The sequence below is a fragment of the Bombus vancouverensis genome, chromosome 6 (assembly GCF_051014615.1).
Source record: "Bombus vancouverensis nearcticus chromosome 6, iyBomVanc1_principal, whole genome shotgun sequence".
NCBI lineage: Eukaryota > Metazoa > Arthropoda > Insecta > Hymenoptera > Apidae > Bombus > Bombus vancouverensis.
The window spans coordinates 9,159,179-9,178,513 of NC_134916.1; the positions used below are offsets into that span (position 1 = coordinate 9,159,179).

The 19,335-nt window shown below is 36.8% G+C and overlaps 4 protein-coding genes and 1 long non-coding RNA gene across 10 annotated transcripts; 3 read left to right on the plus strand and 2 right to left on the minus strand.

Moving 5' to 3' along the window:
- Positions 1-27: 27 nt before the first annotated feature.
- CtsL4 (Cathepsin L4) lies at positions 28-4,128 on the plus strand. Of its 3 annotated transcripts, none has more exons than XM_076619080.1 (5): positions 28-962; positions 1,205-1,381; positions 1,653-2,012; positions 2,577-2,737; positions 3,246-4,128. In XM_076619080.1, the coding sequence occupies exons 1-5, from the start codon at positions 825-827 to the stop codon at positions 3,469-3,471; spliced, it is 1,062 nt and encodes a 353-aa protein (XP_076475195.1). In that variant the 5' UTR covers positions 28-824; the 3' UTR covers positions 3,472-4,128. The 3 variants fall into 3 exon arrangements, with proteins under 3 accessions (XP_076475195.1, XP_076475196.1, XP_033192459.1); XM_076619081.1 differs by having other exon boundaries at positions 3,276-4,128; XM_033336568.2 differs by having other exon boundaries at positions 3,281-3,437.
- A 183-nt stretch (positions 4,129-4,311) lies between these two features.
- daw (activin beta chain dawdle) lies at positions 4,312-10,119 on the plus strand. Its single transcript, XM_033336562.2, has 4 exons — positions 4,312-5,363; positions 5,879-6,136; positions 7,793-8,175; positions 8,858-10,119. Exons 1-4 carry the CDS (start codon positions 4,880-4,882, stop codon positions 9,023-9,025), a joined length of 1,293 nt encoding a protein of 430 aa, XP_033192453.1. The 5' UTR covers positions 4,312-4,879; the 3' UTR covers positions 9,026-10,119.
- LOC143302789 (uncharacterized) lies at positions 9,970-12,501 on the minus strand. Of its 3 annotated transcripts, none has more exons than XR_013058579.1 (3): positions 12,405-12,492; positions 11,832-12,042; positions 9,970-11,025 (listed from the first exon to the last, which is right to left on the minus strand). It is a non-coding gene; the product is annotated as an uncharacterized LOC143302789 (long non-coding RNA). The 3 variants fall into 3 exon arrangements; XR_013058580.1 differs by having other exon boundaries at positions 11,832-12,029; positions 12,405-12,475; XR_013058578.1 differs by lacking the exon at positions 11,832-12,042 and having other exon boundaries at positions 12,405-12,501.
- Positions 12,502-12,766: 265 nt separating this feature from the next.
- On the plus strand, positions 12,767-14,487 carry Fibp (acidic fibroblast growth factor intracellular-binding protein). The gene is made up of 6 exons (XM_033336564.2): positions 12,767-12,901; positions 13,025-13,226; positions 13,311-13,538; positions 13,624-13,851; positions 13,919-14,173; positions 14,263-14,487. Exons 1-6 carry the CDS (start codon positions 12,817-12,819, stop codon positions 14,339-14,341), a joined length of 1,077 nt encoding a protein of 358 aa, XP_033192455.1. The 5' UTR covers positions 12,767-12,816; the 3' UTR covers positions 14,342-14,487.
- On the minus strand, positions 14,434-16,933 carry Pdhb (Pyruvate dehydrogenase E1 beta subunit). Of its 2 annotated transcripts, XM_033336566.2 has the most exons (5): positions 16,770-16,933; positions 16,592-16,654; positions 15,982-16,188; positions 15,248-15,878; positions 14,434-15,165 (listed from the first exon to the last, which is right to left on the minus strand). In XM_033336566.2, the coding sequence occupies exons 1-5, from the start codon at positions 16,776-16,778 to the stop codon at positions 15,017-15,019; spliced, it is 1,059 nt and encodes a 352-aa protein (XP_033192457.1). In that variant the 5' UTR covers positions 16,779-16,933; the 3' UTR covers positions 14,434-15,016. The 2 variants fall into 2 exon arrangements, with proteins under 2 accessions (XP_033192457.1, XP_076475197.1); XM_076619082.1 differs by lacking the exons at positions 16,592-16,654; positions 16,770-16,933 and adding an exon at positions 16,246-16,374.
- Between the last annotated feature and the right edge of the window lie 2,402 nt (positions 16,934-19,335).

Below are 19,335 nucleotides of genomic sequence, written 5' to 3' on the forward strand. Positions count from 1 at the left end.
GCGCGCGTGTACGCGCTCAAATAATTCAACCCTGCAAAAAAAATTTAATTCGTAAATTGGAAGAAATTAGACATGTCAGTGCAGAGAACGTAGAAACGCAAACCGTAAGCGAAATGTACAGTACAAGCGGTCGGTTATGCGCAAACGGTACGTGAGTTAATGAATTAATCGTCGGTCAATGCATGAGTGTGTGTGCCTCGAATTCCTTATTTCTAAAAGTTGCGCGATTTCTGCAAGTACAGCCATCTCACGACGAATTTCTCAATCTTTCGTGTCGAACGCTATTCACGATCTTACGAACTCTGTTTGAGTATTTGTTAGCTTTGCTTCTCGCGTTTCAATATCACTCGACGGTACAAGCTTAATTTCTCTGAAGAATATAGCTGATAATAGTCGAGTTTTCGTGCAAGCTATATGTATATAGAAAAGCTTGCTCGAAGGAAAAGTGCAGGAAAGGTTGTGAAAGCAGATCTGTCATTTGCTCTTTGACCCATTTGCGGTGGAAGCGATGTTCGTATCATATTGTAGAGGCATTAAATCGGGCACCGCAGATATTATTCTGCAGACTGCTAGTAAATATACTTACATATATTGCACTCAAGATGACGCAAGTTTTGCGGTTCAACTTCCCTCGTGCTTACGTACGTACGAAATTTGTAAAATTGCTGACACTGTAGTTACAAATTGGATGTCAAATGAGAACAGCCGTAAGGTCAAACTGCATTCGAATCGAAATAACGAACGCTTGAGTCAGTTGATCAAACTACAGAAAAAACAACGATTCGTGTGTTATCGAGTCGATTTTTAATACGGTTGCATTCGCGATGTCTTTTCGTCTTTGTGTCCTTTTAGTTCTCCTTTTAGCTATATGGGGTAACTATGGCATTCAAGTGTTTGACAAACAAAATCGTTTTCCTCAAGAAGTATCGGAACGGCTAGATGAATATTGGAACTTGTACAAGGTACTATAAGCGTCTTATTTGAATATCTTCGATCAATATTACAATTAGGCTAGATTGTAATGCAAATTAATATCCTTACAAATATACATAAAAGAAGTAGGGAATATAAATAAAGGACTGATTCGTTTATTAAATATTACGAGGACCTTATTGAATTATTAAATATTTCAGCAAAATTTTTTACTCCATCGTACGTATCGTGTGTTATAATACTTTACTCTAAGATATTACTGTTGCCGCAGACTCGTTACAATAAAAGTTACTCTGGAAATCTCGAGACTAACCGAAGGATAGCTTGGGAAGAAAATCTAATAACGATTTATAAGCACAATATGATGGCAGCTGCGGGTCATCACAGCTATACATTGAGAGACAATCACATTGCCGATCTCGGAACTAGGCAATATATTCGAGAAATGGTTCGTATTCTAAGAGAGCTATCGTAAAACGGATATTATTCGGTAATAAATAAATTCTAACTAGAGATTTGTTTCATTTCCTAATCATACTATAACCAACAGTATAGAGTACCATCTAGCGGAGATATTCTCCATATTTTTTCATATTATGCGCAGCACGCACATTTCCACAAACTTAAATTTTAGATAAACATTCAGTTACGAGAAAAATTGAAAGAAAATTCTTCTTTGTAGTATAACGGTTTGGATTTTTCTTTTCTTTATTCTCTAGGTAAAACTAATCCCTAGTCGTAAGCGGCGTGTATCGAATGAACCGATGGTCGGAGCGGTTTTACATGATCCTCGAAGAATTCCACCACAGCTTGATTGGCGCGAAATGGGATTTAAAACGCCGCCAGAAAACCAAAGAGACTGCGGCAGTTGTTACGCGTACTCGGTAGCCACCAGCATTCAAGGGCAAATCTTCAAAAAAACAGGAATGTTAATTCCATTGAGCGAACAACAGTTGATCGATTGCAGTACGTCTACTGGAAATTTAGGTTGTTCAGGAGGTTCTCTGAGAAACACACTGAGATATCTCGAAAAGGCAAAAGGTCTAATGCCTCAAAGCCGTTATTCCTATACAGCGAAAGTACGTTCCTTTCTATTTTTCCTCTTCTTTGTCATTTTTCTTTACGATAACACTGACATACGAAATGTTGAAGCAAAACACGGACTGTTCTCAATCCTGATAATGCTATATTCGGAAAGACATTCTTTATTTTATTCCATTATACTTCGACTATAACGTACAGTGGTTAGAAAAAGTGTTCGCACAACGTTATGTTTGTTAATTATACGTACAAATTCTTCTCGTAGCTACTGTAGGTAAGTTCGTTCGCAGACTATCGGTATCGAGATTTCCGTTATTCCGTTATCCCTCGTGTTTCATAATATATCTTATCTCCAAATGCTGATTTAAGTATACGCTCGTGGCTGAAGTAACAAGTATATTTTTAAACAAAATGTGTACATTAGGAATTCGCGAATGTCAACAAACATGAGGCAACGAAATCAATATCGAAGAAAGTCCAAACGATATCGAATTACGTTCGGATTATGTGTTTTATGTATCGTAGATTAGTATGTATACATGTATATGTATAGGAGGGAAAGATAATTATCCACCAATGATATGTTTGCTTTTGGAGGATAGCAAGGTCCGTGTCGTTTTGTAGAAGACTTGAGCGTAGTTAACATCACTTCATGGGCAGTTTTACCAGCACGTGACGAAAAAGCTTTGGAAGCTGCCGTAGCGATCATAGGTCCAATAGCTGCTTCGGTAAATGCCAGTCCAAAAACGTTTCAACTTTATCAGTGAGTATTTTTTATTCCAAGATTATCGGGTCTGTTAAGGCAAACAATATCGTGGTATTCCGGGTGATAGAAAAACGAAAATGGGGTTTGAAAGGGAGTAGAGAATTAAACAGAGTTGTTGTAATAAAAGAGCATAGAAAGGAAACGGACAAAGCGCCTTTGACACCCGACCAATCCGTGTTTAATGAATGTTTACGCGAAAGATGAAAGTACGAAAACTCGTATCATCCCCCTCTGACAGATGTTCAAAGAAATTGGTCCATTCGTACGATAACCTTTGATGCATCGTTTATGCGATGACCCTGAAACGACAACGAACCGAAGTCATTGAACTGTCGTTTACGAATTAAAAAGAGGCGCGGAAGTTTTTACATACTCGCAAAAATACTCGTTGTCACAAGTTTTTACGATTGCTCTATCGAAATCTCAGTACGCGATCTTCTGTACCTTCCATCCTCGCATTTCCTTTCTTGTTATCTCATTTTCTTATTCTTTTGTTCTTTCCTAGTTACAAAGGTAAGAAAATTTTGTTTCGCAGCACAGGAGTCTACGATGACGAAGTTTGTAGCTCGGACATGGTGAATCACGCTATGGTGATCGTTGGATACACGCCAACCGAATGGATTCTGAAGAACTGGTGGGGTAACGGATGGGGTGAAAATGGATATATGCGTCTGGCTAAAAACAAAAATCGATGCGGCATAGCCAATTATGCGGCGTATGCAAAAGTTTAACTCAATATGAATCGGAGAACGAACCCATTAAAAGATATTTATTAAAATCTATTATTTTTAAATTAACGACGATACCATTGTACATCTCTTCGTGTCATTCTCGGTCATTAAAGGAAGAACGTATAGTGGCATGAACGTATAGATCGGCGTGTATGGGTGCGGATGATCCGAAAACACGATTAGGTCGAAGCTCGCCAACTCTTTCAAGACACTGAAGAGATTTACGTACTTTCACGATTTTTCCCACCTCCGAAAGAACAAGATAGTATAAGTATAAAACAGTAAGAGTTTGATCGCTCTCGGAAGCGATAGTTTAATCAACCTTGAATTCAGCTACAGATTACTCATTTTCTCGACGATTAATTCTTTTTGCCATTTCTTCTTATCTGGTAGACACTTGAAATAAAATTTTAGCAAGGGGTAACCGTTTATCGAAAAGAGTAACGTACGCGTGGGCAATCGTGGATCGAGAAAATTTTGTCGACGAAATTTGTTCCACGAATTCGTCCAGTAGTGCGTTTATGGAAAATAGACGACGCGCGTTTTCGCTTTACGTACCAAATGTTCTAGTAATTTGAAAATCTTCCTTACCAAACCGAGCACATAATTAAGAATTTAGGTGAAAAAGATGAAAAAACGGACTACAAAGACGACGAAGCACAAAGCATGTTCGTGGCGCGTGTTTCCCCCGACGATATCAGTACGATTCGTCTCCGTCCAATCCGCTGTATCCCCCGCTGATGGAGCAAAGTTCAGACTGTACCAAGAGCCGATGCGTGACTAAATAATGATTTAACGAAGTGTCTTCAGTCTTCGCGGGTAAGTTGCATGTGTTGTTGGATCAGCGAAAACGACCGAATCAATCGAAAGGTAGAGCCATAGCGAATTATTGATTATTACGTGGACCGAATAATAATTTTCGCTCGTTTATCGTTCAAGCATTCTGCGTCGAGCCTGAGGACAATATAGTGATAAAAAGACAAAGAAGAAAGTAAAGAAGGAAGAAGAGAAAGAGGAAAGCAAGGTTGAGAGAAAGGGGGTAGAAAGGAGCAGAATGGGAGGAACCTGAGAGAGGAAGAAAACGCGGTAGCAAAAAAGGGAACTAAGGAGGAAAGGAAAGAAGGCTAAGAGGGAAAATAAAAATGTGGATTAATCGAACAAGAATATTTTTTAAAACACGGTCGAATTCGAGTTTGTAGAATTACTGACGATTTTATTAGCGGTCCATGCATTCGATAGCTACCGATAGCGAGATAAAAAGAAGAGAAAGGAGATCGATGTGCGACTTGATGGAAAATCAGTGGGTATTCCTGGATCGATGAGATTCTTCGAAACAATGTTAAAGGGGTAAACGAATGAAAGAAAAATATCTGTAGGAAAACACGTGTGAGTGGGATATTCATACCCGATGCAAAATATCGACACGATGCGTCTAATTCAACAGCTGGTATTACTTTCTATTCTCTTGTTGGATAATCAGGTGGAAGTCACCTGGCCCAAGGCCGCAAATCCCTTGCCTTACCTTCGGTGGGCATCTAATTTACGATCAGGCAGTTCGACCTCACCGAGTTCTTCTTCCTCTTCCTCGTTTTCTTTATCGACTTCTTTCGAGGAAGAGAATTGCGCTGAATGTACACAAAATAAGGTTGGCATACTAACCGTTACCGATCCGATTTTAACAGAGCTAAGAGTCGAGTATGTCAAACAACAAATACTGAAGAAGCTGAGACTTTCCAAGCCACCCGAGATATCGATGCCGCTGTCGACCTTGCCGAAGCCTCTGATAAATGGTCGTGTACTCGAACTTCAACCCGGAGCACCACTCGAACCGGAAAAATCAGCTGACAGTTTTTATGGAAAAACAGACCAAATTGTTGTTTTTCCGAACGAAGGTCAGTCCCTGTGAAACTGAACGATCCGTTTCACGAGACGCGTGTATCTCTGTGAAATTAAAGCGAGGCGAAAAAATGGAAGGAAGATACATCTAATCTTACGTTTAACGAGTATAAATTTTCAAGCGACTATTTATGCAAGTTGGTATTTTTACGACAATACCGCAACTAAATACCATTGTTTCGAGTATTTCAGCGCGTTACGTATATCTCGCGGATTTCTGCGTATCAAAGTTTTCTATAAATGCATAAACATCTGCAGTCTGCGAATTATTCGATCACTTCAAATTTCTACATTTAATTAAACGTTAATTAAAAATCTCGCATTTAAATTCCATCGATAAGATGTTTACGCGCGGCGATTAACTGACATTAGACCTTCTCTTCTGCATTTCGCTACTGTAAGCATCTTGTCGTCTTTATTCCATCGTTAACATGTTCGAATCGGACAGAGACCACTTTGCGTTTTTTAGTAACGGCAAACCGAACACGAAAATAAATGGCAAACTTTTCAGGTATTGCCGATTCGAAAAAGTGCCAACAGAAATCGAACCATCTGACGGGCTTTAATCCGGCAGCCTGTTTCACGTTTTATCTACCGAACGAAATGCAATTCGTGGATGTGACCTCGGCGCAACTTTGGTTTTACAAGGAATACGACGAAAATGACTACCTAAATCAAACTTTCGTGCTCTCTGAGCTCGATCATTGGGATTTGAGCGGCAACTTCGAGAAAAACACGATTATGGCTATCTTTGAAACCGATATCGGAGGTAGGTAAATCGAGATACTTCCTTTTCTTAGGTATTCGCGCACAGGTCCCCGTGTAAAAGCTTCGTCTAATTCTCGTTCTTTCGTGCATCTTTCGTGTTTTCATTTCTCTTAGATACGGGGTATACGACGTTATCGTAAAAATACCGAACCGAGTGAAATCGACCGCTTCTCTTCCTGCCTCTGTCCCGTTACATATCATCGTTACAGCAAAACCATTTGCCATGTCGTAATTTTGTCGCGTTTACATCTGTCGACACAGTTTATCGTTTTATAAATGAACGCTTTAAGCTTGAAGATTGAACAACGATTTAGAGTAACAACGTGGATACTTCGATCTCTTTTCTCATAAAATTGTAGAATTTCGCCGGAAGATATAGTGACGACGGAAAGATTTAAGCGAATCCTTGGAATTCCCCTTCCTAGTCACGATGCTAATAAAAGCGGAATTCGACGATGTAAGCGAATTGATCGAAAAGAAATTGTCAATGATACGTTGCGTTAACGCAACGTTCATCCTTAATGGGATAAACTGTTTTTAACCGAGTCGTCCTTTAATCGGAAACTTCTACAATTACCGAATCAAAATTGAGCAAAAAGAAATCGATTTCGGTCAACTTTTAGTCCCCGCTGATATAACTATGTATTATATAATTTATTTTCGACAGAATGGAACGATACATAAAAAAAAAGGTCGGAGATCTCTAAATAAAAAAAAATGATTCCTCCGAACAGATTTACGATCTAAATAATCGGTTAATTCGACTTGCCCCAGGTAACAGATTAAAACGTTGGAAATGTTGCACCGAAGTCCATACACCGAAAGTACGGGACAAATGCTAATCTTAAAGCATATTTTAATAGATTTAGTTAGCGAAAAAATTATAGGAACATGAGAGCGAAAGAAAGAAGATGAGAGGGCGGACGGGAGAGGGGCAACTCGTTAAGATACACGAAAAGAATCGGCGAAACTGAGCGCAAAACTATGCAAAGATATTTGTTGACAGTTGGTAAGGACTTTAGACCGTGAAGTGGTATGTCAGCAAAAAAATTCAACGCTCTCACGGTATAAAGTCACTTCATGCTGTATTACTGCAGTATCGCGATTACGAATCGACCAATTTACAGGAATCGAACGCGAAATTAAGTCGATCGTGTCACGAAACTTTCTAACGGTCGTGCGGTTATTCGATCGAATTGGGGGGGGGGGCGAGTGTCAAAATGGAAAGAACAATGGCAGCGTAGTCAAATCTTGTCTCTAACCTCTTCTCTCGTGCCACATGTACCATCGCCACCACCCTCCACCTTCCCACGCTTCTAGCCATTCGCAATGCAATTATGCATTTAGAATCGCGATCGCATTGAAAAAAGAAATGAAAAAAAAAACGGTAAAACAAAGAAAGAAAAGAAAGGAAATATACGGAATATAGAGATGGTAATGGACAAAATATCGATGCTCGCAGATACAGCAACATTCTCGATTGTGCGAACGAACAACGATGTAGTCGAATCGAAACGATAAGAATAAGAATAAGCGAAATGGAAAGGAGAGGCGAGGCGAGTCGAGGCTAGGCGAAGAGAGGAGAAGAGGGACGAGGCGTGGCGCGACGATACGAAGCGATCGCAGGTTAAAACGATCAGGACGATCGCTGTTTCAGAGGGATGGGTGAAGACCGACGTAACTTTCACGCTGAAGAAATGGGTGGAAGAACTTCGATTGAACCACGCGATACAGGTAGCTTGTAGCACCTGTTCGATAGATCGGGACACAGCGCCTGTATCCGTTGAACAGACATTAAAACCGTTCCTTGTGATACACACGTCGCCGTTACCGCAGAAAAACAGACCGAAGAGGAACTCGAATTGTCTGCCGGAAATGAAGGAGTGCTGCAGGGACGAGCTCTATATTAATTTCAAAGACATCGGTTGGAGCGATTGGATTCTTCATCCGAGCGGATATCACGCGTATTTCTGTCGTGGATCGTGTTCTTCCGCAGCTTCGTTGACCATCAGTGGATCTCCCTACAATAACGTGATCAGAGTAGGCATCCTCTTTTATCTTCTCTTTTGCTCTTGATGCTTGAATTTATGATTGGATTTATTGGATTTATTGCTTGGTTGAATTTATTACACAACGTAATGCTCTCAAACCTGACTTATTTTACGATCTCGCAGTATCCTTCCCCGCCAAATAATCAACAGAGACTACCGCCAACGATTGTATAGGATGCGGCCGAATAACACGTAAGAAGTAAGAAAAAAGATATAGAATACAATTTTTCTCCTATGACGCTTCGTTTTCAAGAGAATCAAGTTTGAACATTTTTCAGCTATATTTTACCCGCCGATAAGCCGACTGGATACGAGTAAAAAATCAACAGGTTATTTCATTCTAGATGCGAAGATAAGTCAAAAATGAGAAAAAAGTTTTTTCGTTGAAAGCGTTTCATCTTGCAGAAAACAGAGTTTGAAAGCGTTTAGTAAAAATGCCGTTGATTGCTTACTTCTGTTCGGTCCAGATGTCACTCTGTGTTCAAATATACTTGATCGAGTTCCAAACTCGATTTTCTCGAAAACGAAGTATCGTACGAACAAATTTTATTTTATATTTTCGTCTTACTTTTTCGTAGAGAATCGCCCGATGCCTGCTTGTACGTGTTATTCGGCCATACCCTATATTGAACTTTTTCGGAGCATTAATTTTTTCTCTTTTATTGTTTTAGAGGTTATTGGCCAAGAATGGTAGCACAACGCGTCGTAAAAACGAGATCATTCCATGTTGTTCACCTACGCAATTGTCGCCGATTCAACTGCTCTACGTTGATTCGAACAATACGATCACGCAAAAAACACTGCCAAATATGGTAGTGGAAGCCTGCGGTTGCATGTGATTTACGAAAGTCGCTGAAATTCTTCCACAAATCCCCCGAAAATACCCTACGTCGGCTCGATCGATTCGAATTCGAGGTCCTATCGCACCTGATTCAATCGTTTCCAAAGCGACGAGAGTTTGATCCCCTTCGTTACCTGAAACAAGTTCCTTTTGAATAAATTTGCACATGCAACCTCTTCGTATCCTGAATTTCAAAGGAGCAAAACTATATACTAAAGTGTATAGAACTCTCGAATGTTCACCGTTTCGTTGAGAATTTATCGAAACATTATCGCGGAGAAACGCGATGCTTCTGTCGAATCGAATGGACTTCACGCGTAGTTTTATGGTTCGCAGTGAAGAGACTAGGAAAACGTTTAAAGTTTAAACGTTGTGAACTACAAATGCTCTCAGAAAGCCCGTGGAAGGCACGAATACAGAATCGAGAAAGAATGTACACGCACGAGTCGCCTTTGATTTTAGTTTCCACGTCGAATACAGTTGTTTATACCTTCGCGTACAGAGACTCAAGAAAGTATTTAAACGGTTACAGTAACTTCATATTACGCAGAACATTTTGAAATATTATTAACACGACTGTCACAATTGGTAAAATTTGAAACGAATTTAAAAATCTATATATATATATAGATTTATATATATAGAAGTTAAAATATTTGAACAGTCAATTATTCGTTGTATTAATGAACCACGATATTTAATGAGATCATTTTTAGCACTAATTATACGTTTAACACCACTATTCATGCTGTATACATACTAATTTTTTGACATGTAGATTGATATATGTACAGTAGCGTTCGGATATGTGGCCACGAATTTGTCCGCTCGTATGGCCACAAGTTATCCCCACCAATCCCTGGAACTGCTGGCGCGAGGCAGGCCTCTGCGTTATCTATGATCCGCATCAATGTAATTCAAATCGGAATAAGAAAAATACAATGTTTTTTATTTTTTTATTATATCGTTACGAGATAGCCTCAGTCGGATTATTGAGATTTGTACAAACATGACTATATCTGATCAACAATTGTTAACTAAACTAATGAAATATGTAATATACGACTAGGAGTAAAAAATGATCTGGTTCTACAGTATCTTATTACACTCTACCTATTCTGTCTCACTCGCATTGTCTACTTCTCCCTTTTGCCTTTCATGCACGGACAGCGAAGTGAGCAGGAGTCAGATAATGTGGGCAAATTCTCGGAAAGTCAACTCCCAGGATATATGGTCAAACAGGTCCCGATCGGTGGCCATGCATCCGATTTTCGTATTGGTTTCAAATTTTACTAAAATAATGACGACGACTATGTCTCGTTACTAATAAAATTTTAAAAAATTTGGTACAATGTACATAATACATTCATCAAAACTTTTCATTTGTGTTCAAATACTTGCGTTCGAATACTTTTGTGAGCAAGTGCACGTATAGTATCCATCTTTGTACACATATGTATACACAAAAATAGACCGCCTCTTAATTTTTCACGTGAGAACGGTGCTCATTAATAAGTTAAATAGAAAGTTGCGTAATGCCGATAAGAACGAACATTATTTGCACGTTAAGTCATGCGAATAATTGAAACAGTATTCATTTTCTAGCCCTACTTACCGCTAGCGTGAAAATCGCGCGCACCACGTGCGTTTAAATTAATTGTTCCATATTTAATCCAAACGTAATTGCGTAATCACGCACGTTGATAGAATGTATTTATTATTAAGTCAAATCAATTATATGTATATTCTAACAGACAAACAACCATCGAGGCGAGCTTGTTTCCTCCCGTTGTCAATTCAGTTAATACGCTTATTCACCTCAATGCCTCTATATTTACTGAGAGAATTACGATCAATATCCTCGCCATTGTTTATTGAATGCATGAACCAAATAGTCGAATGATCGAATTGGATCCAATATATGTAGAATATTAACCACTGGCTAAGTTTAGGATAGATCTTACATCTTAAGGAACTTCGTGACTCGTAACAAATGTTCTGAAATATAAAACATGTAAAAAATCAGAGGTCTTGCTGTGCCCTTTGCGATTTAAAACGATGAGTGTAGCGATTATATTGAAACTATAAACAAGTTTCAATAGAAACTATAATTACGGTAACGAATGAAATAGACCTGACATCTTACGGGATTTGATATCACAAGTTCTGAAATACCGACCGTTTAACTTAACTTAGAGTTCAGAGTTTAAGATAATAAATGTAGAAATTACATTTATAAACGCAGAGAAGGTACCTGATGAATTTTTGGTGATTCGTATAACAAAATTAAATTTTACTATGAAATTATAAATAATATACAAGCAATGATATCTTACAATTGCAGTTCGAATACCTCTACAATATTCGTTTATCTTAACACAGAATTAAATGTAGAATTTAATACGTTGTACTTTACTCAACAACTATCAGATAAAAATCTATGCTTGTATAGAAATCAGCGAAACTACTTAGTAAATATTCTAACTACATAACACAATCAACCAAGCAGCTCATATTATTTGCTATACAATTCATAATTGTATCATGTATGTGTAGTTGTCTTTAAATGGGAATAAGAAAGAAAAAATATTATGGAAGGAAAGCAAAGTCAGCGTAAATAAAGTGATCTTCACAATCAATCAATGATCCGTGCAAAAGAAATTATAGTGCAAACTACTGGCGATTTTGACAATTAAGTAAGAGACCAATGAAATGCGAACAAGATGAGTTCGAGAAACTATTTAACTTCGATATAGCATTATCTAAGAAACTATTAAATAAACATATATATTCGTTAAACAAACCTTGTAGTAGTTTATAAGGGGCGAAGAATTACTACGTTATGGAAATCACGCACTTTTAAACAGGATAACACGCGTAGAGTGTAGATGTCATGCTTTTAGACATGGAAGTGGTGCTTTGTCCTGCCAAATGTTTGCCTAATTGATCGCTAATTGGCTGAGGCGGCACGGATTCTTATCAATTAAAACCGACTCGAGAAACTGAAATATTGCACTAAACAATTCTTTAACGAACTATGACATTTTCAAACCAGATAGTTGTAAAGAATTTTTAACGTTTAGCTTTCTGATTAATAATTAAGGAGCTTGTGTACATGCTAAGTGGACGATTCCTTGAGAAAACATTGAATGGTATGAAAGAAAGGAAAAGAAAAGGGGGAAAAGAAGAAAGAAGCTAGGAGGGAGATTATCAGGAGTGAATGAAATAAAATATAATGACAAGAAAGAGGAGGGAATAAGAAAAGTCGAGAGGAGTAAAGGGGGTAAGAAATGAGAAAGAAAATGGAATAAAAAAAAGACCAAGGAAAAATGAAAAGAGAAATGATATGAACAGTAAGGGAAATAAATTATACGTACTTTGTCTATAATTATAACACAGAATGGATTAGCTTGCAATGCACATAATCTAACATGACACATTTTCTAACCTAACCTTATTTTATATTGAATCGATAACGTCGGAAGTGACATAAAGATGGAATTCTAACCCAGACGAGTAATAAACACAGATCTGTATGAATACATAGACTATAGAATAGACATATTACTACTAATGAATTATCGTCTGTAGTTTTTAGAATGTATAATATATACTATCCTTAATTAGCATATATCTCATTTATGGAACAAGACGTTAAACGCAATCGATGATATAAATACGACACACCTAAAAGCTGAAAATGTACGTGATGTCTTGAATCGATGTGAGCTAAGCCCATTTACGGGCCTACTTTTAAAGTGTGAAATTAAAAGACACTGTATCTTCGTGATGTTGTCAGAAGTCGATGTATTTATCAGTAATTATACTCTTGTCGATCCTGAGATATATCAGCTTTGGGTCGATGGCCATTCATGTAAGTTCGTCAAATACATTTGTATAAAAATAGAACTTTTTGTTAAATAAAATTACCAATCTACTTGGATTGTCGAGTATAGATATAAGTGAAAATTCACAGGAATCTTTCTTATCCGTTTAGCAAGCGAAGCAGTAAATATCTTACATCAACGAGGAATATGTCAACAAACGAATGCCTCGATTGAATTAGTAGCTTCTGACATCCTCGATCACTATCGGACTTATGCACTGCTAGAAAAATTACTTCACACGCCTACTAAACTGGCGAGCGAACAGCTCGCGTTTCAAATAGAACCACAAACAAGTCAAATGCTTATTGAAATGTAACCAGATCTTTTTATTAACAATGTTATTTATATATACATACTTCTTCTTAAAACGCGTATTCTCTCGATTATAATTCGCAGGTACTATGAATTCGATGACGTTGTTATTAGAGAATTATTAGGTAAAAAATTAACGTCAAAAAGTAGGAAAGATATGGATGAGGTGTCAGAAAAAACAGGCATAACATTAAAGAGTTGTCGTCGACAATATGATAATGTGAAAAGAGTCTTCAAAGTTGTTGAAGATCTGCCAGGTTCCTTGGCTGCTAATATCGAACAACATTTTTTGCTCTCAGAAGATCTTGCCAAGTACAATATAAAATTATTACTTTGCATTGTTCTTCCATATATATGTAAAATTTATCTTAGCAGCTATGTTTTTATTATCCATCAGACGATATGCTGCTGTGGTGTTCATAGCGTGTCTTAGATTTGAGATGAACAAGAGAAAGCTTCAATTCTTAACGTTTCCTGATTTATATCATTGTGCCAACAGTATGATGTCATCGTGGACATACCGTTGTGTTGGATCAGAATATTTTGACACTGATTTAGATAGAGAATTTTTGTTAGAGTTAGCAGAATGTAGGGTGCTTTTAGAAAATGATAAACATCATAAACAGTAAGATCTTTTTTGTTGGATATATAGGATACACATTGTGTTTAGTTTCTACTATATTCCTTTACAGTTTGGTGTGCATCAAGCTTAAACCTATGCTTTTAGAACGTTCGTTTCAAGAAATAGATACTAACTTTCGTTCATATACAAGAGCTATCCTAGGTATAGGATGTAATCTCCATCGCACCAGAGATTTACGATTTTTTTTCTTGGAACTGGTAGAAAGATGTATAGAACCTTGGCGTCAAGTGAACTGGACACACGCTGACCTCAGAAATTTCATGTCAATATATACTCAATGTGCACTAGATATGGATGTACTTAGGTGAAGGCCAAATAGATTACTATAAGAAGTAAAATAATTTTTTGAAGATATTTTACTAACTTGTCTAATTTCAATATTTTATTTTTTAGGGATAATGAATTAAGAGACGCGTTTGAACGTTATATGACTGTTGTTACATGCTGTTTATTGCGCATGTATCATACATGACCATTAACAAATGAGGAAAATGGAATACAAAAAATTAATACGATTGGGAATGATGACAAATGAGCCATAGAAAATGAATGAAATGGAGAAAATTGTAGTCATATTGGAATTTATTAAGTTTTCATAATAAATAATTAATAAACAAATGCGGCATGTTTATTCGTTCATTTCGTACACGCTAAAAATTTACAATTTTGCCTATCTATGTAATACATTTGAAAATTATCTTTAAAGTTAATTTAAAATGAGATTAACTCATAGTAGCATCTAATAAGATGTGGCAGTATTTCAATGACTTATCTTTCATGTACGAAGGACATTCTGGTATTGTTCCAGAAGCAGTAACGTTAATTTGTTTTAGTAAATAGTTGTACTATTTTGAATCAACATGTACAAGTATACAACCTTGTACGCACTAACGTCACACATTCACACATACGCATCACTTAATTATGTGTAGATCTGTGGATATAGTGTACAAGTACTGCGAATTGAACCCTTTTTCTATCAGCAAAACAACTTTCTACCATCTTATTATCGTTAAACTTTGTACTTACTTTCTACCTCATGAGGAATCTACTAGAGGCCGTAACGTGAAATGATACAAAGACCATGTGAAACTCAAAGAAGAAACAAACAGCATTTTTCATTTTACCTAGAGATCTATATAAATAATTACTCCAACCCCAATACTTTATTTACTGCGAACACAATATCACTTGTTTGCGGCAAACATGCGATTTCCAATGATTTGGCATAGGGCATTGGCGCGTCAACACCTGTGACACGAATTACTGGTGCGTCAAGATGATAGAAAGCTTCGCCTGAAAACGAATGTGAAACGTGAATAAAAATTACACGCGATGATTAAGTTGCTTATACATCAATTGAATTAGGAAAACTTACTTTCTGAAATTTTAGCACTAATCTCCGCTCCGATACCACAATGTGGCCAACCTTGTTCCACAGTTAAACAATGATTTGTTTTCACTATTGATTGTATAATGGTATCTATATCTAATGGTCTTAAAGATCTAAGATTTATTACTTCTGCTTCTATTCCTTTCCCTGCAAGCTCATTTGCTGCTGCAAGAGCCTCTTCTACTGCTTTGGAATGTGCCACTAATGTAACATGTTTTCCAACACGTTCAATCTTTGCTTTACCAATTGGTAAGACGAAGTCTTTCGATAAAGCCTCATCAGACATAGGATACTGAGCACCATATAATATTTCATTTTCTAATACAACAACTGGATCGGGATCTCGAATGGCAGCTTTTAGCAATCCTTTTGCATCTTCGCTAGTATAAGGTGATAGTACTTTTAAACCAGGACAATGACTATACCAAGCACCGAAGCATTGAGAATGTTGTGCAGCCACTCCAGCTGCTGCACCATTAGGTCCACGAAATACAACTGGTACGTTTACTCTTCCAGCAGACATGTAAAACGTTTTAGCAGCAGAATTGATAATTTGATCGATAGCTTGCATTGAGAAATTGAATGTCATAAATTCACATACAGGACGTAAACCAGCCTAAAACATTTAATTAAACAAAGAGCATTAATTAGGAAAACAAGAAATTATGAGTTTTCAGAAAAATGGAAGAAATATTATACAAGAGGAAGTAGGAACATACCATAGCTGCTCCAACAGCTATACCAGCAAATCCTGCTTCTGTAATAGGAGTATCAATGACACGTTTGTCTCCATATTTTTTCCAGAGGCCCCTAGACACTTTGTATGCTCCATCATACAGTGCCACTTCTTCGCCCATCAAAAACACTTTCTCGTCTCTTTCCATTTCTTCATCCAGGGCTGAGTTCAAAGCATCTCGAACCGTCATCTACATCGTAATTGTGAAATCAGTAATGAGAAAAAATACGTTAAAATTTAATGTTACCTTTTTTCGATAACAGTAGAATCATTGCGAACAACGTATAGTAAGAACTGTTATCATAAATTGAAACGCTTAAGTCATAATCAAATAATTGACATCGGAAATAGATGACCTTTGTCGTCCTTCAGCATGTAACAACCAGATCGTATGATTTATTAAATGAACAATATAAAGCAAATAAAATCCATCAAATAGAAAGAAACGAAGAACCTTTCTTTAAGAAAGCTATTTTTATTAAGCGACAAGAAGGTCACACGCAAGTACAATCTTGTCAAAGTAGAAATAGGTTATGTCCGAACAAATGATAGAGAAAAAGAATAGTTGTACAATGTACAACAATAATTTTTACCTGCTGTGCGCCACTCCATTTTGACGTTGAAAACGATCGTCGAACAACCCTCCTTACCGCTGACTAAAAATAATGAATAATGAAAATTATGAGTTTTTCATTTTTTTTTAAACTACCAATATCATATGTTCTATAACATTTAAACTCGAAGTTGGTTTTTATGAGAACATATATTTACCGAGAACATTGTAGGCCGTTAATTGTTTTTAATAATCTTAAAATTTTGGATCGTTTCGATCGTTTCAATCGGTTCAATTGCTCCTACTCGTTATTCACGTGTGTCGCCAGGGCCTCTGGTTCGTGAATTTGTCTTTAGTCTTTACCATAGATCAAAATGCTGAACCAGAACAATTCAAGGTCAGTAGGCGAGCTCTTATGAAACATTTTTACTGTAATTTATATCTTTACATTATGATTTTTAATAAATTACCAAAAAACGAATTATTAGCCATCTAACCTATCGTTTTTTTAAACATTCCTATGATCTTTTTTTATTTTACATAGAGTTTTAAGAAATTGTACATAAACGTAATATATCATTTGACTCTCATAACAATGATGACGATAAATAGAAAGCGCCACTTTTTCAAGCCAATGATAGTTAACCGAGTTCATGATTTAACCAATCACGGCAGGATTTAATGAGTCGGTCTCTTTTTATTAATGTGTCCGAGCAAGATTAGCGGTTAGTCCCGAGTATGATGAACGCACGTGGTACAGCACGTAACAACATAGTAAAAACGGTCCAATTAAAAACATGCTTACCATTCAAACAAGTGAATTAATTTATTTCTCTTAATTTATATTTTAATTTCAAGTTCTTATATTTTGTTTTACATATTTAAAACGATGGTTACATATATACTTACACGAAAACCACAACAGTGTGCATTATATTATCCACTTTGCAGTTATTTATTGTCGATCTCGATTATGTAAGGGAAATAAAAAAGAGAGAAATAGGGAAAATGATTTAATAATTCGTTCATCAAAAACTGTATTATATCATATAACGTATCGTTTAAGCATCTGCGAATGTATGCGAATGTACATGTATACATATACGTGTTGTCTGTATATTATACAATATGAATGAATGAAACAAGATCATAGAATTTAGGCAGTTTTGCGAACGATGGCGACGTGAACTGAACGTATTGATTAGGAAGCGAAAATAAATATAAAAATATCGTAATGTCATATTGACGTATCGAAGTTATCGCGTAAAAAATATATCGATGGTATTTTTTGGATGTATCGATCGATAAGGAATCCGCGTCAATCAAATCCGCGATTCGATCGATAATATATATTTGAACGGAACGAAATTGGCTTACGAATCCTTAGATCAAGGAGACAAAGTACCAACATTAGCATATTGTTTATTTACAAAAAGTATTCGCTCATGGTACAATGACAATGCTATGTGAAAATGCGTGTTGCGTGCGTGCATGAGGATTGCTTTTATAGAAAATGCATACGTTGTTAACAATCATACAAGAACAATGTATGCGAAGACATTGTTTGCATCGTGACTGTGTTTAGGATCTTGTTTCGAGTATACGTACAGATTCTCAATAAATCGGCGAAAAGAATGCTCGATGAAACGTACTACATGAACGAATGACAATGAAACATCTCCGTGCATCGATATCTCGAGAAGGAAATTCAGTTTGGGTATACGTTCTAGACCGTAATAGCTTTTTTTTTCTTTGTCGGACTTTTTATTAACGAGAGAACAACAATTGCATAGAAGTTTAATCGAGTAAAACACTAGCTAGAGTAAAAGATCTTCTGTTTAGTCTGTAATTAAAATTATGATAACACAATCGAGGTCCAGTGAGATAAGAGAACGAAGAGAAGGCCCAAAAGTATGGGACTTGTATATATGTCTACTAACTGTTAGGTACTTGTTTTTCTTTTGTGTGTATTTGTATCGATCTGTGTATGTATGTATATACGTGTATGCGTTTACGTGTATGCGTGTATGTGTCTGCGCGCAGATACGTCGCTTATGGCTGTAAGAAGGCATAAAATGAATTGAAATAAAAGAAAGATACAAAAAGTAAATAAAATAAGATCGAAAAGAGAAGTAGAAATCGTGGTTGATGTAAGAATACTGCCGTCGGAGCAAAAAGAGATCCTTTCTTGATCATCCTAATCTAATTAGCCGTAGATTGCAGAAGAATCGTCAATAGTAAGAATGATAATGATCATAATAATTGTAGTACCGTTAGCATCGGCTGTAAGTACACTACAACGATTTAACTTCAGTTTTGATAACGTCCACTACTCTCGGTTGTACGTTTGTTCTTCCAATGTGCCCGAGTACCGAGATAAATGCCCATCTCGTTGCACATTTTGTCGTCGAATAAATGCTGGCACAATATTTTTCTGATTAAATCATAAACTTAATTCGTTTGATGGCATCGAATCGTTTAATCGTTTTTCGCGCGTTTACTTCACGTTGATCGTTGTGCACCCGCGACAAACGATCGCAACGAATGCAAGCAAACCACATTCCAAGGAGGATCAAATTTTCCAGTGATTTTGACTGTGATTTAATCTAGGTATACATACTTAATAATTCGACGAGAGCTTGTCAAATTGCTCCGTGCCAATTAATCGCAAAACGCGTAACAATCTACGAGTACAGATGCGTGTATACCGAGAGTACGAAAGGCATCTGTGATAAGAAATAACAAGGCATAACTGACACGTGTTTACGCGTCGAGAGAATCTGT